This window comes from Dermacentor variabilis, chromosome 4, assembly GCF_050947875.1.
Source record: "Dermacentor variabilis isolate Ectoservices chromosome 4, ASM5094787v1, whole genome shotgun sequence".
Taxonomy (NCBI): Eukaryota; Metazoa; Arthropoda; class Arachnida; order Ixodida; family Ixodidae; genus Dermacentor; species Dermacentor variabilis.
In genome coordinates, this window is record NC_134571.1 from 2998362 (window position 1) to 3016722 (window position 18361).

Sequence of the window (18361 nt, forward strand, 5' to 3'; positions counted from 1 at the left end):
GGAGCTCCGTTTCCAGCCATGGTATCCCGCACCTCTGACCAATATGTTACGGGGATGTAGAGAGTATAGAAGATTGTATTTACAATATATATACAAAATGAGTCGGAGTAGTTAAGATGGCTGACCACCAACAACATGCAGCACAGCCAGCGTCCTGCGATCTTCTTCTTTTTCTCTTCCTTCATCCTTCCATAATAATATTTTGAGATACAGAGGAGAAGAAGGGTTGAGGAAATGGCTGAAGCAGAGGGTTTAGAAGGAGCACTTGGCCATTGATCCCTCTTATAACATGCACTTGTACACAGTGCACTGACATTCGTAAATGCAGCTGTTTTAACGCGACATCGTTAAGGAGCTCGTGTCGCAGAAAAGCCGGTGTCGGCGTCGGCGGCGTTGGCCGTGAGCGATAAATCCCAGCAGGCACTTCATGAATAAAAAACAACTTGCAAGATGGGCTGGGTGGGAATTGAACCAGGGTCTCCGGAGTGTGAGACGGAGACGTTACCACTGAGCCACGAGTTCGATGCTTCAAAGCGGTACAAAAGTGCCTCTAGTGAACGCGGTGTTGCCTTAGAAACGAGCTGTTTCTAAGGCTCAGGCATGTGTCGCTTGCTCAGGCGCACATTTCGTTGTCGCGCCGAACGCTGCGTTGCTCGATGCTCACCGCGTTCGATGCGGGGCGCGTAGTTGCTGCGCCGTAGCCCATTGTCTTACACCCCTTGGCGGGTCAACGGGAACGCTGTCGCGTTCCACTCTTGAAGGCGAAGCTTAAGCATTCTCCAATTTTTCTTAATTAGAATTCGTGCACATTTACTGCACTCCTTTTGCACTGTTCCATGCATGTTCAAAACAAACTTATTTGTTCATTTTGCATAAAAGAGAAGCTTGGAACAATACTGCACAAGAGTGTGAAACCCGTTTTTGTGACGGACGCACAAAAAGAGAAGCAAAGCTTTTGAAGCCGTTCTCTGAAATCTATATCTTATGCCATCTGGAATGCAGATTTTTGGGCTGGTTGGTTCATTGCAATAAATAGGGACATAGTGCTGGATTCACATGGACAAGAAAGACTGCAGGACATGCACTATCAACTGATTTCATTTCAGAAGAGCATGGTACTTATACTGACAAAACGAGTAGAAATCATTGCATGTGCAAATCATCATTTTCCATATATGCACTTTCTTTTCTGCTCAGAGTAATTGGCAGATCGCTGATGCAGTAAGCACCTTCTTTAGCAATCAAGCTTGCTTCAACAATTTCCCCTTAACCATTTTGTTGGTCTAGGTACCATGCTCTTCTGAAATAAAATCAGTTTATAGTTAGTGCACATCCTGTCATCTTTCTTGTCTGTGTGAATCCAGGGGGGTATTCTAGGAGTCCACCTAGTGGACTGTCAATTTCGGCCACTACTGATTGGCTAGGGCTGCTCGTCTTCTCCTCTCTCGTACAGCTACATCCAATCAGCAGTGGCCGAAATGGACAGTCCACTATGTGGACTCTTACAGAACCCCCCCCCCAGCGCTATGACCTCAATTATGCTATCTGTCTCACTTGTGGAGCTGATATCTTAACAATCAGTTCGATTATCTTCAAGCTGTGTTTTTGCCTTCCTTGATGAATGGTGTACCCCATGACATGCTTATTTCTGTCTGAAAGTCTTTTGTGAACTTATTATGCGGCCTTTTGCATGCATAATAAACCTTCATTGTAACAAAGCTGCTTTATTTGAATTATCGCTTTATTAGAAATTTCTCCCAGTCCTGACCCAAATGCATGCACTTAAAACCAGATTACTTGAAGCATAGCGATAAGCTGTTCTGCTAGAGCAAACTGGCACGAGGCATGTGCACACTCACGGTGGTGAGCAAAACCTTCCACACCGGGCGAGCGAGCGACTCTGTCTTGCCATTTACACCATCCCACTGCCTGCATGCCCACATGCTCCTCCATGCTGTGCCTCCGTGTTATCAGTGCAAGCTGGTGTGCACTCATGGCAACACTCTGCACGTTTCGTGCCACGCGAGCTAGCGAGCAACCCTCAGCCTCTTTGTTGTGCGCCCTTTTCTTCCATGCTGCTGTCATGTGTTATCAGCAGCGCCGTAGAAGTAGTGTGCAAAATATGCAACAGAACAGACAAATGTTACTTAGCGCCGCTCTCCGCATTCCCGGCGTGCTGAAAGTCGCTCAAAACAAGACTCGTTAATTCCTCTGTGCTTGCATCCGCGCATACATTGACCGGTGCAGGCTTTGTGAACACGTCGCTAGTGGATTGCTTCATTACGTGTGCCTTGCGGGTGCGTTCATGGTCTTCACTTGGAAACGGCACTGCCAGTCCCTGAGAGAAAGTGTCTGACCTTATAATAAAAAGTTCTTTTGATACATGAAGCTGAAAAGAGCAACTGGCAGAAATGTGAAATCACAAAGCAATTAAGTGTACCGTGTTCAGCATTTTCAACTGTACTGGAGAACAAGGAAGTCATACTGGATGGCTTTCAGAAGCGCTTCTCAGTGAAGTGAAAGTGCAACCCTAATTCCAAGTATCAGGAAATGGACCTACACTGACTGCAAAAGCCGAAGCTCTAGCTCGAGTATGTGCACCTCTTGGATTGAAAGTTTGAGGGAAAAGCATCGCCATGTGCTTTTCGTTGCTGATAACTGTCCCAGCCATGGGAAAATTGAGAATATCAAAGCGATGCCTTTGAAGTTTCTGCCAGCAAATGCAACCACGATTTGGCAGCCTATGAATTGGGGCGTTATTGAGACCATACGAAAGCTGTACCACAAGTCTATTTTTACAATGCATGCTCATCGCATATGATGCCAACAAAGGCTACAGCATCGACCTGCTTGGTGCCATACATTTGTTAAACCCTTTATGGGAAGAGCTGGCAGCTTTAAAAGTTGCAAACTGTTTTGCACATGCCGGCTTTTCCCGGCCGCACTTAGGCAGGCCTGACGATGATCTTAAGGTCTGCAGTGATCTCCACAAATCTGTGCACGGAGTCATAGGTGAAGACGTGGAAGGCAACTTCGACTCATTTGTGTTGGCTGATGCTGATGCTGATGTTCCCGTTGTTGCCCCAGCTACAGATGACGAAATTGAAGATTTGGTTCTTGGTGGCCCTGATGGAGATGAAGAGCTGATGGACGGACAGCCTCATGATGTACCAGCAGTGGCAGATGTGAGAGAGCCTCGGTCAGCTGCGAAACAAAGTTGAATGCACAGGTGGCATCCAGGACTTCATGCAGTGCCTGAACAAACTGGAGCAGGCATTACTCGCGCCCAGCAGAAACGCCTGGTGGACCTAGCTGACCTCCTTTTTACAGCGAAGTTGTTTATGACTAGAGTTCCGTGAAATTTTCATGTGTGCTAGCAAAAACTATCATCATCAGCAATGGCTCGTGCTACTGCTCGCACCTTCGTCGTCATCTTCTTCCACAGCTGGCTCCGACGCCACTTTTTATGCCAACGTTTCCATACTGCCCCTCCCCCTGCGAAGGCGCTGATGGCACTAGCCCATTGCCAGTCGGTGTGGTGATTTTGATCTCAAACTCTTTGCCTCAGTATATCGCGAAATGAACACATGAATGTATACAACGAATGTGTATAACGAATGTATAATATGAATGAACACAAATGTATAAAAAGAAATGTGTGTGTGTGTACCTTTCGTCACGATGACCACCGATCAAGACAGTAAATGTGTATGTACCATTGTTCAAAGTTCTGTGTCACCTCCTCGTCGTGTGCTACACAGCCTCGCTGGTTATCCACCTTCACAGAGTGGAATGGCTCATGATTTTTTTTTCACCTCAATAAAGGTTTGCTTCTTTGCATATCTTGCACTTATAGCAGTGTCACAAGGCCACTTTCAATTGCATTCGATCCCAATCTGAATTAAAATTCTTGACCATGGTTCGCTCCCTTCTGCCACTCTTGCAAAGGAGCCACCCGCGACTGACAAATTCGATCCTGGTATAGCTTGATTGCGATTGAAAATGCACTGGGTGACACCTGTATTAGACTTCTGCAGAGTTGTGCTATTTCAGCTCTACTTTCTTTGCTTTTAAGGGGTAGTCGCTTTTATTGAATTGCCACTTGTACAGAACTTTTTCACCCTCCCGTTCACTTCGTTGTAAAACGAGGATTTACCATATATGTAAATAAAGTATAGGTAAAAACAGATGTGAACTACGCATCATTACCCAAAAAATTGAAAAATGCATGCATGTCATAGGATGTAGCATACATCTGAGAATACTTAGAGTTCAACCACATTTACAGCATATTTTATAAGCTCCCTATATTTTCCACGAGATTAGCTAAAGAAAAATGTTGAAACTCTAAAATTATTTGATACAGGGGAGTGATACTTTGCCTAGTTCATATTATAGTAAAAACAAACGCGTGCCAACTTTCATTACAATTGAAATAAAAATGAAAAGGTTAGTGTCAATCCCCAGGTCCTCTCTCAAGAATTTCCCGCATGCAAACTACCACGTTACAATGTGGGACACATTTTCCAAAGGTTTCTTGTCGGTCTCTCCTTATGCACCATTGAGTACTAACAGGGAAAACATGCCACGCAGAAGTCACTAAAAATTTCGCGGACTTAACTGTAGTTGTCATCCTTGTGATGCATTTTTAAGCAAATAGCCTTCTTTAAACCTTTCACCCATTTTCGTACTTGGGTTTTGCTCACAATCTAAGAGTGGTGTGATTTTACTGCGTCCCTCTTTATGGACAGCGCAGTAGCGCCTGTGTGATGTCATTACAGGCTGTGCTAAGGGTGCGTAAGATTTCGGCACATAGTTGCAGCGATTCAGGTGCAACACTAGACCTTGCCATTGCTGCTGGTGACATTCTCGTTGGCGGTGCAGGTGACACTGGGGAAATCAAAGCTGAGGTGCGGGAGCAGATCAATGCCAAGGTGGCCGAGTGGCGTGAGGAGGGCAAGGCTGACATCGTGCCCGGTGTGCTGTTTGTGGATGAGGTGCACATGCTGGACATGGAGTGCTTCTCTTTCCTCAATCGGGCCATGGAGAGTGACCTGGCACCAGTGCTTGTGATGGCCACCAACCGAGGTCTCACGCGCATCCGGGGCACCAATTACCAGAGCCCCCACGGCATCCCCATCGACCTCCTTGACCGGTTGGTCATCATTGCGACACAGCCCTACCAGGACCGGGAGGTCAAGCACATACTGCGCATCAGGTGACTCATAATTATTGCATTGGTCTACAATCGGGAGGTAAACTGTATGTTTAAATAAGCTAGTTTAGACATTTCCTATAAGCAGCACGCTTGGTATGAATGGCACTGCTTATGAGCTGATTCTACAAGCACAAAAAATACTAGGTGTGAATGTTTGCAATTTCGAACAAGAATTTTTCTATTCTATTCGATTCGTATTAGGTTCTAGAATTCACTACTCCAAGTTGCCAAATATTTGTTTAAATAGAATTGTGTAAGGAACAACAGTTGCTGCAGTTTTTATGGAGAGGAGGACTGTGGTAAGTGGGAGAATTGTGCATGTAGTGCAGATCAGCTAGTTTATGAGCGCAGTTGCGGAGAAGTCTTTTTTTATGGGCCATAGTCGATAAATAAGCATGTCTCATTTTAGGCAGCCTACAAGTCTCCATTTAGCAAAACAATTTATTGTATGGCCAATCATTTTGATTACTTAAAAACAATGTCTGTGCTGCGGCACTGCACTTGCAGTGGTAGAACAGCTATGCCAAAACGGTACTTAAGCGGAAAATTTCGCCGAGCCTGCACCAAAGCATGTATAAGAGTGAAACCCTCCTCCCATCGATGCTTCGCAGCTAGCAAAACTGAAATCAAAACCCACAGCATCCTATCATCATCTTATCATCATCATCATCATAGAATGAAGCAGAGACCCGTTCATAGAGTGTCTCCCTATATAATGAGAAATTCAATGGGCCCGGCGGCGGCGTCTGGTTCGTCATTTGCACACTTTTCTGTGACGGACGTACAATGTAGTGCCACTGTACCCTCTTTCTTGCTGGTACTTTATTTTGGTGTTCATTGAACCTGTGTGTAACTGCACAGTTTGCCGAGGGAGGATGTCACATTCTACGATTAAAGGTGAGATCTTTCTATCTTTATTGGTGATAGCAGGGCTTTGGAAAAGAGCACTGTGATCAGAATTGCATGTGGTGCATAGTTAAGAATGTTATTAGCGAATGAGGTCGAATGTGGTACATGACGAGAGCTGCCACTTCGAAGGGTTCCGCCATGTTGGTTGACGCAACACTTTTGTGTCGACTTTCGGTCGCTGCGCTATTTTGGTGGACTAATGTTGCCGATGCAAAATCAAAACCCTATTTGCATCTCATGACGCTGCCACAATTTTTTTTTTTTCGGCTACATTATCTTTGCGGCCCATATTCTAAAGCTCCCTAATGAACATGGCATGGCACAAGCATATTACACAATGTGTTCAGTTCAGGCACGTATACTCAATCGGTCTTGTGGTGAGGATTTGCCCACAAGCCGTGACTGTCGCACTGTGTTGCATCTTGAGTTATTAAACACGTGTTTGTGCCTACTCTACTCCATATTGACGAACCCGGCCGTAGTGCCCTTTGTGCATTGCGGTGTAGAGGAGTATAAAAATTATGGTGTGGAGAAGTGTCGGGTCCTTATCTGACCGCACTTGGGGGGTAACACTCACGCTATACCCGTCTCCACAACATATAGACTACATAAGTTTCAATTTGCATTGTATATGGTAACCATATGTGCGTTGCAACCTGCGCCAAATCTGCTTTTTGCTTGTGCCAGGACTTATGCCAAAAGGTGAAGTGGTTGTTCCACCACTGCATTTGGCTCTCTTGAGCAGCGCTCTGCTGCATGCACCTGGTGACCTTGTTTCATTAGTGTCATTTTCATGGTACACCAGGCACAATCCCCTTTCCTTTTTTTCTCCTTTCCAAGCTTTTCAGTTGGCGTGATATTTAGTTATTAATGGGCCTTTGGTGTTAGATATGTTAAATAAGGGATCGTTTATTGCCAGACAGGCTTAACAGGGCCTCACTTTTATAAACTAAGAATACTCAAATCAGTATTTGTCCTTCTTTTTCTGGGTAATTGTTATTTGATTTGGTTAGAAAATTTCACTTTTCGAATGGTGCTAAAGATGCACTAAAACTGAGCCCTGCATGGCTCCAGTTGTGACTCATGCATGGCATTGCTCGCGTATATTTCCTTTTCTCTAGCCTGGCCATCGCTGTATACTGCTCAGCTGGGCTCATGTGCTGCCTGTGCGGTAATAATCTTGTTGGTAATACGCTGTCTTTCTAGTGCATTTAGTGTTGGAGGTCACATGTGTAATCTCGAGTTTTAGAGACGTGTTGAAGTGTTTGCTTTCCTCTGCTTGCACTGTTCATCACACCATTGTTGTGGTGGCAAGTATTCGGGGTCATTGAGTGAGATCTGCTAGCCTGTGCCCATGTGCATGCTGCCGTGCTTGTTAATTTAATTACATTAGAACCTTGTTCATACGTTCAGGAATAAAATGTGAGAAAAACGATACTAACCAGGAAAACGTACGATCTGAAGTCAATAAAAAAATTGAGTCTCAACTGTAGTTGACCTTTATGTAATGCAAAGCGTTGTGTGAATCGTTGCAGCACGAGACGCTGATGCGTCAAGCTGGCAGGGCCTGATCGGCCCAAGAGGTGCATTGTCATTTTTGGGGTTTCACCAAGCATGGTTAGCGCCACCTTGGAGCGGACCATTTTGGTGGGAAGTTTCAGTGTGCCTACTTGACATGAACCATTGCGGCAAGAGACACCGACATGCGTCGAGCTGGTCGGGCCTGAGCAACCTGAAATGGCCATTATAATTTTCCTATTGTGCAGTGTATTATTGTGCACCACGAATGACGGTGAGCACACGAGATCAACGTCGTTGCTGCCTCCGTCACCATCACCAGCTACATCGCTGTCACCTTCGGTTGTGGTTGTGCGACCCGGAGGGGGTGCTACATTGCCTTCTACTGTAGCAAATCCTCTGTCTATGCCCACAAGGAGAAATGTAATAGATGTTAAAATCGATGGCTTACCTGTCCAAGCACTCGTCGACACTGGAGCCCACGTATCCATGATGAGTGCTAGCCTATGTAGATGTTTAAAGAAGGTCTTTACCCCAGCAGCTGCCCAAGTGCTTAATATGGCCGACGGCGGCATGCTGGTTGTTCTTGGAATGTGTATTGCAAGTATATACGATGGTTCACCTTTTGGATGAATCTACAACATATTTACTTGTGGAACCAACGGCTACTGAAACTTTGAACATTATAGCGGATCTTGCTCGATTTCTCAATAAATGCTCATGCAATGGCGCATGTCTACAACAATCACAGCAGAAGTGAATGTGGAAGTGAGTGTGGAAGAGTGAATGGCATGTCAGTGATTGTGGAAACAAAAAGCAAGTTTGCAGTGTGTAAGGTTTTCATAACCCACTTTTGGTTGCCTTACAGATGTGAAGAAGAAGATGTTGAAATGAGTGATGAGGCTCTGACAGTTCTAACCAGGATTGCAATGGAAACAACACTTCGATATGCCATCCAGCTGATTACTACAGCGCACCTCGTCTGCAAGCGAAGAAAGGTGCGTTACAAAGTCTGTGTTCGTGGTAAAACCTAGGGTTTGAATGCAAGCAAACTTATAAACTTCGCTTGTGATGATAAAAAGCACTGACTAATAACTGGGTGATTTTCTTGCGAACAGAATTAGTGAGTAACAACCTACATATGAAAGCATGAGCTCATTGTCTAAAAAGGATGCAAGAACACAGTGTACGGTCAAACTCATTTATAACAATCCCAGATATAACAATCTAGTGGTTATAATGACATTTCATTGCATTTGCAATTGTCTGACTTTACCTGTTGAAACTGCTTCTAGATATAACAATGTTTTTTTTAAATCACCATACTATTACAATCAATGCTTCAAACTCATTCAAGGTAAACATAGGGCATACACAAAGTACCAAAGCACGGAAGCATGACCAAACTAGGAACTTGTCAGCATGCATCCTGCTCCAGTTCAACCGCGACGATAATACGGCCTTCGAGATGAGTGACCACCTTGTGTGGATTTCGAAAGCCGCAAAGAAGGTGGCGCTTTCAAGGCATGCCCATGACGCGCCTCCAGGGAGGAGGTGTATGGCATTAACCGCATGGTGTGGGGCATGCACTGGCACGTGTGTTGGTGTTGTCGGATGCCATGATGGCGTCACTGTTGTGTTGGTCCATGCGGAACCACATGCATTACGCCTGTTTCAAAGATTAGGAATGACCATCGGTGTCCTTCCACCATGGAAACAAAAGCTGCTCAAACATTCCTGTCGACACAGCCCGAGTAGGCAAGAACGCTGCACCAAGCGCTGCTACCACTTAATGTTGCAAAGGATCGGCGGTTACTACACTGTTATCGGGAGATTTTGGTTTGGCGGCGCTTTGTTTATGTGTTGCCGATTGCTGATAACGGTTCACGGTGATGTTTTAATGCGACAGCGTTAAAAAGCTCGTGTCGCAGAAAATCAGGTGTCGTCGTCGGCGTTGGCCGTGAGCAATAAATCCCGGTAGGCACTTCATAAATAAAAAACAACTAGCAAGATGGGCTGGGTGGGAACCGAACCAGGGTCTCCGGAGTGTGAGACAGAGACGCTACCACTCAGCCACGAGTTCAATGGTTCAAACTAGGACAAAAGCGCCTCTAGTGAATGCGGTGTTGCCTTAGAAACGTGCCGTAGAAAGTTATATTGCCGTGTGTATCGCTAATTATGAGCATGTAAATTACAGACATCGCAGCTACACGAGTAGCGAAGTACGTTTCCGCTACATTTCTTCTGCGCTCTGCGCACACGCAGAGCCATCTTGCTGCAAACACAGAAGACCCCCTCCTCGCAATGTGCGGCGCTGCCCTGACACGTGGCGCGCCACTCACCCGCTTCTCCCCTTCGGGCCGTGCGGGGACCGGTGCGAGGGTGCCCCAATACCCTTGCGTTTAATAAGTTTTCTCGCTCTCTCCCCTTCCAACTTCCAGCCGGTGCGGGGATCGGTGCGAGGCGCATCGCGGCACGGCTGTCCGTGCCGATCACGACGTTTGCCTCGCGTAGATCGTTTCTCCCTCCGAGACACCGAGTTCTTTGGTTCGTTCCGCTTGCTCAGACACACGTTTCGTTGCCGCGCCGAACGCTGCATTGCTCGGAGCTCACCGCGTGATTGGTGGGTGCAAAGTCCGATGCGGGGCACCTGGTAAGTGATCGCTGTGCCATAGCGCATTTTCTTACACCCCTTGGCGGGTCGATGGGAACGCTGTCGCGTTCCACTCTTGAAGGCGAAGCTTAAGCGTCCTCCAATTTTTACCTTTCGAACATTGCATTTGTTTCGCCCGAACCGACATAGTTCACTTAAAGGGGGACCTGGGCCTCGAGCAATACCATTATTGATATTGCTGCTATAGGAATGATATTTGTAGGTAACATGTAAATTAATGTGCTTGATGCAAATATGTAATTAGTTTTTCTCTGTATGATGAGAAAAATATTTTATAAAATGCTTCCTGTTCCCATGTTTTGGGATGACTGGCAGAAAATTTTTTGCAGTAAGAAATGTAAAAGTTCTGTGAATATTCCTGAATGTTCAAAGAGTACAGTAAGCATTGTCTCATCTTTCTACCTCTGTTCTATCCAAAGTTACAAAAGTTCGAAGTTGTAACTTGACATGCAATATATATATATATTTTGCCTTCCTCAAAATTTCAATATGTTTCAAGGTGCAGAAATGTGGTATTATAGACTTACTACACTTGCTGGGAGACTAGCTATCAGGTAAAGCAAAATTTATTCAAATTGGACGATTAGGCAAGTAACTATGCCTCCTGGAAAATTGCTGATTACCAAAAAAAGCATGTTGAGAAAAGTGGAAAAAACTAGCCACCATGTGAAAAAAGCATTTTATTCTCCTGGATGCATCAAATTGTCACAGCCAATGGCTCGAAGGCTCTAGGGGAATAATCTGGATGGGGTTTTCCTCGCTGCCTTTGCTTTGCAGCTGCTTGAAAAGCTGCCGAGGACATTTGCTTTCTCCACACAATGTGACGACAGTTCCTTTCAGGGGGGACACTACTATTGATATAATATTAATTTTTTATCAATATTAATGAAACTCTCCAACCTTATTAATATTTCTATGCTGATTTCAATTATGTAATTCTTTTTCCAATAGGCCATTTACTTTTGAAGATAAATGATATTCATTTTTCATCATTTGCAGAAACATGAGAAAAATACCTGCACTACAAAAATTTATATTGTCACATGCCTAGTACTAGAAATCGTAATGCAATGGTAGGAATACCTTTTTGATAGAACTAATATTAGTAACTCTGTAGCAATTCAATATTTACTGTTCCAAATGTGAGTTCCCTACTGTTTGATCTAAAGCAGAATTAAAAAATTTTAAAGCATAAATTCCAAAATCTGTTCCTACCACTGTGTACTTTGCACACTCAGCTACAAGCCACAACAAACATTATGGCTCTACCGGCCTTGAAGGCACGGATATCGCTGCCGCAAACAAGCAGTCAAAAATCGGTGTTTTGAGAAAATGAGAAAAAAAGAAATACATTCACTTTTAATCAAAAGTGCAGAAATAATTTTGCAATATTTTGCAGTCAAAGTGTCCAACAGCCACCAGGAATGTAGTCGCTCTGACCACGGCCACTCAAATGTGGCAAAAACATCGTTTAGCGCCGTTCGACGATTCCCAGTGGCTTGCATCACACACGCGGCAAGGTTGCCGTTCACATGAGTCGAGTTCCATGCCGACACAATATTGCTGCAGCACGCACATGTAATAGCGATCTTTATGGCGATGCCATATTCGCATTCACTTTTGCCTACTGTGACGCTATCGCCGCACACCTTGCACTTGACAAACGACATCAGTGTGTTCACGGAGTCCTACTGACGATAACGAAACCTGCCTCGGCGTCAACTGGTGCGGCTGCAAAGCTGTCAACAAATCCAACTTCCGCTTTGTTGCTGGCGTTGACGCAAGAACTTGAAGTTTTTTTTACTATTCATCTTCCTCTGCAGCAAATTTGTACGCTGTAACATTACAGTGTCACGCCGAATGCGGCCGCTGTTCGGAACACATTGTTGAGCTGGCTAGGCCTACTTCGGCATCGTCCGTGGCTTCCGCATCACCTGCGGTTGGCGGCGGTCGATGCAGACGATTATCGATGTTCTCCGAAGGAATGGAACGTTTTAAAAGTTATAAGCTGATCGGTTTTTTTTGCCGAAGTTGTGCCTCGTGGCGAACCTCCCCGGTGGATCAGTCATCGTTGCGCATTTGTCACAAACTACAAGATGCGCGGTCGCGTCGCTGGCAGAATGGAGCAGATGACAGGAACCTCGCACAGCCAACCACAGCATGCGTTTCTGGTCATGCGCGCTAGTTGACAAATGGGATCGCGTGTTCTGACTTTTTTTTCTTCCTGGATTTTAACGTCACCGCCGGCAAGCCGGCAGAATCACTTTTAGCAGGAAATTGATGAAGAAAGGCTCCTCTTTCCAACGAGACCAAGATGGTTACGATCGCGCGCGATGGAAAAGAGCTACACGCCGCGATAAAAAGGGTTGTTTTTGCACAGAATTCAGCTCACAGTGATGTTATAAATTTATATTGCAGGTAAAATACTCTTCCGCGATATGTGAAACTTGGTGAATTAAAGGAATAGTGGCTGTAAGTATCGAAAATGTTATTTTCAGAAAATCGATTTTTTTTTCGAAATTTTTTTCGCCTCAAGACTCGTGTCTCCCCTTAATCTTATGGCTCTTGTGTGGCTGACGTGCAATCGTAATGCCGGGACTGTGGTGTCTGAAACCTTTGCGGCACAGCGATGCAGTTTCCGAAGTTTATGCTTCCGGCCAACTAGAACGCTTCAGTCACTTGTGCAGAATACAGTCGTGTGCCACTGATAGTTAAATATATCACAAGCTCTAGAATAGAGAATGGCGGCTGCTCATGCAGTTTTGAAATGACAGGTGATTGGAACTGGGTGCCGTTTCGGAAGAGTTACACAATGCTGCATTTCACTCTTTAGAGAAATGGAAGTTTGCAGCTAGGTACGAGAACACACTGGGAGCAAAGGTGATACTGAAAATCTGGTTTCCGGATCGAAGTGCAATCGAATTGTAGCTGCTGACATTAACTTAAGCACGGATAATTTTTTAATATCTTTAAGAGCGAGTACATACATAATGAATTAGTGATATAATGACCACTTCTTGCAGAACTGTCAAGTTTGTCATAAATGGGTGGTTCGGCTGTATTAGGAAAGACACTAGCGAGTATGTCCCATAGCAAGCAGAACTCGTAACTTCTCTTTTTTTTAATTCTCCTTAGCTCATGCTGTCTTTCTTCTTCCACAACATCCTCCCCTGATGCTCTTGAGAACTTCCAGAGGCAATATTTGTGTACTGGATCGGTTAGAAGCTTTTTGTCCAGTACTAAATCTGCAGCAGCGCACCATATTGTCATGTCTCGAATAAACAAAGTTGATGACTGCCATTTTTAAAGTCTTTTTGAAGCTGTTCATTTGAAATTAACGTCTCCAACTTCAAAGGCTTGACTCTGTTTCGACTTCAAAATAATAATTGGAGCATGTATTCTTTCTTTCGCCTTGTCCAAAATTAATTGATGAGGGTCTGTCGGCACTAGTACCACTGTTGCGTTAGGGCTGTATCTGAAGACTGTGGTACTTCAGAAGAAAATGTCAGTAAAGATGTGAATTGCTTTCCGATGAGGAAATGAGCTGATGTTAAAACATCTGTATCATTGATAGGAATGTTGTCATAACTGAGCAGGCGAGAATTAACAACTTCTATTTCATAGAGCACAGTGGATAATAGCTAGTCTATAGCCGAGGTTCCCTGGCAACTCGCAGTGCTTGTTTCAAGGAGCCTATCAGTCGTTCCCGAAATCCGCCCCACCATGGTGCAGCTTCCGTACTTAATTTCGACACTACCATGTTTATTCCAGTATAGGTTGGCCTTTTTTTTCTGCTGGAAATGTTGCCCATAATTAGCTATCAACCTATATTCATGACCAAAGACTGTCGACTATATTCATGGTCAAAAGCAAGCAAAAGTACCGAGCTAATAGAGTTCCACTGTGGAATAGGGCTGCCGCAGGAGTTACGAAAGCCAAGGCTGCAAACCAAAATGCTGCATGGTGGAACATAGTGGAAAGTAGCATGTCTGGTTGTAAATTCTTATTTTCTGCTCGGTTTTCCTGTCATTGTAGCATTTCTTGCAGTTTCTATGAGTCTACATCTTGGCAGGCTGGTGCTGAATAGCTTGAGATGGTAGGGGTGAGTGAACTGGTGTTCCGGGCTGGTTTGTGTTGTCGTCGCTGTCAGAGTTAAAGTCGGATGAAAAGGCAGCATCTTCAGACTCCCTGCTGCTGGATCCATCGATAAAATCAGTCGCAGATGCAGCGGGATCATGAGGTCTGCGACGTTTCGAAGCATGCGTGCCGCTTCCGGAGGTGGCCATTTTTGCTTTCTACTTTGACGATCACGAAACTTTGGAGTGCATTAAGATATCACTACCAAGCAGAAAAAAAGTGAACTGCTTAGGAAACAAAAATATAGTTCTCCTCCTTCACGTGCGACGGCGCAGTGTATGCGGGAGTGATGCGGAAGGTCTCGAAAGTGGTGTTTCAGACCATTGACAGTAGGCTAACAATGTTTATTGGTCGTTTGGTTGTTTTCCTCTGCATCATCATTTTGCAATCTACATGATCGCTCGCATTTGCTGTTGCGTGGCTGTGCGACGATGTCACGTCGACAGAGCTACACTGCTGACTTCAAGCGTCAAGTGGTACTTTTTGCCGAGGACTCCCGACAACTGTGCTTCTCAGCACAAGTTCGATGTGAATGAAAAGCTGATTAGGGGTTGGAGAAAGCAGTGGCGGCATGCTTTTTGCTACCCAACAACCAGGAGGCATGATGCTCTCGAGAAAGAACTGAGGCTTCATGTGGAAGAGGAGCATGCAAAGGGTCTTCCGGTGTACTGCGAGGACATTCACACGAAAGCCCAGCAGTTCGCACAACGAAATGTGATCGGTCGGTCAACGCTTAAAGCAAGTCGGGGCTGGGTCCAAAAGTTCATGCGGTGCAACATCTCCCTTAGTCGTAGAATGACCATCTGTCGGCGCTTGCCAGCAGAGAACAGTCAAATCTCGATATAATAAATCATGCGGGACCTCCAAATTTTTTGTTCGTTGTTCTGAAAGTTCATTATAGTGATAGGCCAAAAATGAACCATTCTGCCGATCAATGCAACAGTTCACAAGTTGTCACCATTTGAGCTATCCACGAAAATGTTGCTGCTGGCTCTTGGCTCACACTGTTGCTATGTTCCAAAGATTCTGCTGCCAGGCACCACCGAGGCACTGCATAATAAGAGTGATGCAAGCAAAGCAGATGCTGACACTGAGAAAACTACTGACTAAAAGGAAGCTCCGTGTCACCTCCAAAGTGCAATGTTTCTGGTTGTTTGTTTATTTTTCACATTCCTTGCCATGGATACCGCAACTGTATCAGTCGAGGTGGACACCTAACTATTCCAAAGCGCTAGCTTGCCTAAACGGTAACCTCCGGAAAGTGCAAAGTGCGACCGTGTGGCATCCCTGCGGGTACGGAGGTTACACTTCTCCATGCGCATGGCTACTGTGGCTGCAGAAAGAAGCGCAAAAGAAACAGACGGTGCACAGAAGGAAGAGATGCGCCTCCGTCGCTAGGTGACTGTGATAATGTGGATTTGTGGCGTGTGGCTGTGACAAGACAAAGTGTTTGACCAGCCAGCTTGGAGTGATGGTGATTGTGGCAACAAGAGGAGAATTAACGATGGTGATTATGGAAGGAGAAGACCAAGTGCAATGAGCAAGGAAGCAGCGCGCAGAGAGCGTGAGTGCATGAGAGCAAGCAGGAGGCTCGAATGGCAGCTCGCTGACCAGCGGTCAAGGCTCGGGTACTGGCTACTGGGTGTCCTGCTACCTTGCGGACCTGGGCGGAGATCTAGCTTGTGGCTGTGCTATCATGTGCCCTAGTGGCCTGCTGTACATGGTGGCCTGGTGCACTGCTTAGTGCTGGGAACCAAGATGTTTCATGGGTGGCTGGCGAGCCTCTGGCCAGATATAGCAGTGGCCTGATGCTCTGGAAAGCTATGGAAAGAAGAATGATAGGTGTAACGTTAAGGGATAAGAAAAGAGCAGATTAGGTGAGGGAACAAACGCGAGTTAATGACATCTTAGTTGAAGAAAAATAAATGGACATGGGCAGGACATGTAATGAGCAGGGAAGATAACCGATGGTCATTAAGGTTTATGGACTGGATTCCAAGGGAAGGGAAGCGTAGCAGGGGGCGGCAGAAAGTTAGGTGGGCGGATGAGATTAAGAAGTTTGCAGGGACAACATGTCCACAATTAGTAAATAACCGGGGTAGTTGGAAAAGTATGGGAGAAACCTTTGCCCTGCAGTGGGTGTAACCAGGCTGCTGCTGCTGCTGCTGCTGCTGATGATGATATACAAAAATAGAGAAAATGGTACTACACTGTGTTTCCAACTATTGCGGTGACAAATTGCTTCGGTGTCAGTGTCTAGCAGTTACTGTTCTACTGGCATAGGATACACAAGCTTCAGTATCGTGTTTTCAGTGCATTGCATTCCCTTCCTAAGTAACTTTTGGCCCTTTCTGCAAAAGAAGCAGCTATTTGTACCAAGTTTCCCGTAGCACCCGAGTCTTGCTGTACACTTCTTGTTCTTGCTTTCTTTGTTGTGCAACAATACCTTTAACAATGTATGTTGCTGACCTAGTTCATATTTTCAAGACACCTTTGGCAGGGCCTGCATGAGAAGTGATGAGTGCTTAACTTACAGGGCACCGAGGTCTCAATACAAGATGTCAAGCGTGTCTACTCACTTTTTTGGGACGAGGCACGATCATCCCAATTCCTCAAGGAATATCAACAGGAGTTCATGTTCAACGAAATGGGTAAGTCACAAGCCATAATGCAAGCATGCAGTCTCAGGCATTGGTAAGGTCAGCAGATTACTTATGCATCTTCTGACATGGACACCCAGATGGGGAGACAAGCTATGAATCTTATTTTGTGGCCTCAGCAAAAGAGCGTGAATGGCAGTTGCATTTGACTGGCTCCTCAATACGCTTATCTTGAGGCCACGCCTCCTGGAAACGAAGCCTCTCATAAGTTACCCCAAGCAACATTTCAAAGGCTCATTATATTTATTGTAATTCTATGTCTCCCATACACAATGTTTGCAAAAGTATGCTCTGCCCACTGCGATCAGTCAGTAGCTGTGGCATTGTGCTACTGAGTGCAAGAAGCAACAGGCTTGATTGCCGGCAAAATGGAAAACGCTCATGTACTGGCTGCACATTTAGGTTGCAGACAATGGCTACAACAAAAAATAATGGTAGCAAGAATAAAGTGTCGTCTAAATTGTATGTTTTGTGACAACCACTGTGAAACTTCTAGCATGAACCTAAGCTGTGTCAGGCTGCCTGTCCAAGACATCTAGTCCGTAGCTGGGCCGTGGATATCAAATATAATCAGAATCTCTATTTCAGGGCATTTCCTGCGGAGACACAGACTAAAGGCTGAGACAGCCTGACTGGGCCCCTGCTCCCGGGCAGTCCATACAGCATTTACGCGTACAATAACGTATACGATAAGGTGCAGATTATATGAAAATTGCAGTTGCGCTCAATGTACAACCGAAGAAGGAAAAAACTGATACTTCTAATACGTCATATAACAAGTATGATATGCATACATATGCACACAGATCACACAGATAGATATACATATACAAAGAGTGCATAGGCATATAAAATTTCCAGAAATTTAAGAAATGACGAAAAACCACTTTTTGCAGAAAGTGAGAAACTGTTGATAGTACAATCGCCAACCGATTATTCATACTCAATGGGGACCGCTAAAAAGTCTGAATAATCAAAGTGCAATACTGGATTCCTCGGTAATAAGTGATTTTATTCCACAAGTGGTGTAAAAAGTGTGCCATATTCTCGATTCATATCATGAGAAGTCAACGAACCAAGACACCAAGGACAACATAGGGGAAATTACTTGTACTTACTAATTGAATTAAAGGAATGATATATAAATGGCAGTGAAAGGGGATGAAAAAACAACTTGCATGTGGGAAACAATCCCACATCTTTGCATTACATGTGCGATTCTCTAACCAATTGAGCAACTGCGGC

The 18361-nt window shown here is 45.0% G+C and overlaps 1 protein-coding gene across 3 annotated transcripts in view; it reads left to right on the forward strand.

The window, feature by feature from the left end:
* The window catches only part of rept (RuvB-like helicase 2 rept), a 118541-nt gene that overhangs the window by 82858 nt on the left and 17322 nt on the right, over window positions 1–18361 (forward strand). For all 3 annotated transcript variants that reach the window (XM_075687960.1, XM_075687962.1, XM_075687961.1), the window contains exons 8-10: window positions 4885–5218; window positions 8514–8643; window positions 16993–17107. In XM_075687960.1, the coding sequence (XP_075544075.1) occupies window positions 4885–5218; window positions 8514–8643; window positions 16993–17107 (579 nt within the window). The remainder of the gene's footprint in view (window positions 1–4884; window positions 5219–8513; window positions 8644–16992; window positions 17108–18361) is intronic.